General features: G+C 41.7%; 1 protein-coding gene across 3 annotated transcripts in view; it reads left to right on the plus strand.

The window, feature by feature from the left end:
- Positions 1-1,673, plus strand: part of hipk1a (homeodomain interacting protein kinase 1a) — a 39,036-nt gene that overhangs the window by 32,995 nt on the left and 4,368 nt on the right. For 2 of the 3 annotated variants that reach the window (XM_014028157.1, XM_014028158.1), the window contains exons 14-15: positions 817-1,010; positions 1,513-1,643. In XM_014028157.1, coding sequence (XP_013883611.1) covers positions 817-1,010; positions 1,513-1,643 — 325 coding nt within the window. Of the gene's footprint in view, positions 1-816; positions 1,011-1,512; positions 1,670-1,673 lie in introns of all 3 variants that reach the window. The other variant, XM_014028159.1, reaches the window with a different exon arrangement.

A 1,673-nucleotide genomic window follows, 5' to 3' on the forward strand; every position in this document is an offset into this window, starting at 1 on the left:
GTTCTGCACCTATGCCTCTTTATTTTGTATTCGAATACGTATTTGTTATACTGCCTTGTGGTTTGTATAAAGCTTTCAATAAAAAAAAAAACAAAAAACTACTACTTCTACTTCCTGTTATCTTCTTCGTCATCGTCTTTTTCACCAGTAGAAACAGCCGGTTGTTGATCACGTGACTCCCGTGATATGAAAAAAGGGTTTCCATTGCAGTTTTGCGAAAAACACCAATTTTGATACGGCCGAAAAACCACCTCATCCTAGCGCAAAAACATTTTGTCGAAAAACTTGATTTTTTTCTAAACTGACGTGTTTCCATTGAGCAAATTTATTTTCAAAATTCTAATTTGCGCATTTTCATGGTCAATAGAAACACAGCTAATCATTAAGAAGGCAGAAAGGACACAGTGTTTTACACCGAGCTCATCAGTGTTCAACTGGTTCTTATAAATGTCTTCATCTGATGGTTTGAGTGTTTCATCTGATACAAAACATCCTTTTGAAAATCAGTTACATTGTTTTGACTGTAAAGTTTCATTTTGCAGTAGAGATGAGGCGTTTTGCCCATTGTGTGTGATTTTAGATTTGTGTGTAGAGTTCTGAGAACATGAAAATGTGTGTAAACAATGGAGAAAAACTGTAGTAATGTGAACAACACAAAATGGAGGACAACAGCCACAACCAAAAGGGATTGAAGTTGCTACACATCACAAAGAACTCACAACTAGACAACCAAACGTGATCTGTTGTCACAAATGGTTAGAGTGGTCCCACATCACAAGTTGGTAAAGACCTGACTTCTCTGGTTTCCTCCTGCAGCTCTGGAACCAGTCAGAGACCCAACGTCATCAGCTGTGTGACGGTTCACGACTCTCATGACTCGGACTCCTCCACCAGCAGCCCCTTGAGCCCCCGGACCACCTCACATCCCACCAAGACTCGAGCTGTCATCGTGCCCTCTGTGAAGCTTCAGCCTGCAGAGGGCGCTGCCAACAAGACTGCAGCAGCCACAGGTACGACACAGACAGGTTGAGTGGGTCAGGTTCCATGTGTAACACTACACAAACTCTTCACCTGAGGGTGGTCTTACACACACTGTTTCAGTCAAGAGTACGAGAATAAAAAATACTGAAACTCACCTAAATAGGACTTCACTTAGTTTTCTGAACTCAGGGGTTTCAGTTTAGTTTGAACATTTATGGTTCAAAGCTGAACAATAAAACTGGACCACATTTAACATAAACAWCAGAACATGTAACACACTTCAAACATGATCCAAACCACCTCAGTCTAATAGAAACTGTAACGTTTCCTCTGTTTGTGTCACGTGTACATATGACACAYGAGTGACCTCACACACCTGTCATCAGCATCAAATCAATGTTGATTGTCTGAGAACAAAACTGATTTGTTCAGAACCTGTAATGATTCTTCAGGTGGACAAACTGAGAGTGATCATTACAGTGTAACACTGATGTGTTCCTCACTAAACGCCCTCTTCTTCTGCTCTGTCAGATGAAGCTGTAAGCAGCTCTGGAAAGCTGAAGAAGGTGTCTGTTCAATCGTCAGGTTGGTCAGGAGACTCCACCGCTGATCGTCCTCACAGAGCTGCATCCAGCAGGTCTCAGCCTCTCAACCTGAGTCAGGTAATATCTATCAGATCAATCAGAACATCT

The sequence above is a fragment of the Austrofundulus limnaeus genome, unplaced genomic scaffold (genome assembly GCF_001266775.1).
Source record: "Austrofundulus limnaeus strain Quisiro unplaced genomic scaffold, Austrofundulus_limnaeus-1.0 Scaffold721, whole genome shotgun sequence".
Lineage (NCBI taxonomy): Eukaryota > Metazoa > Chordata > Actinopteri > Cyprinodontiformes > Rivulidae > Austrofundulus > Austrofundulus limnaeus.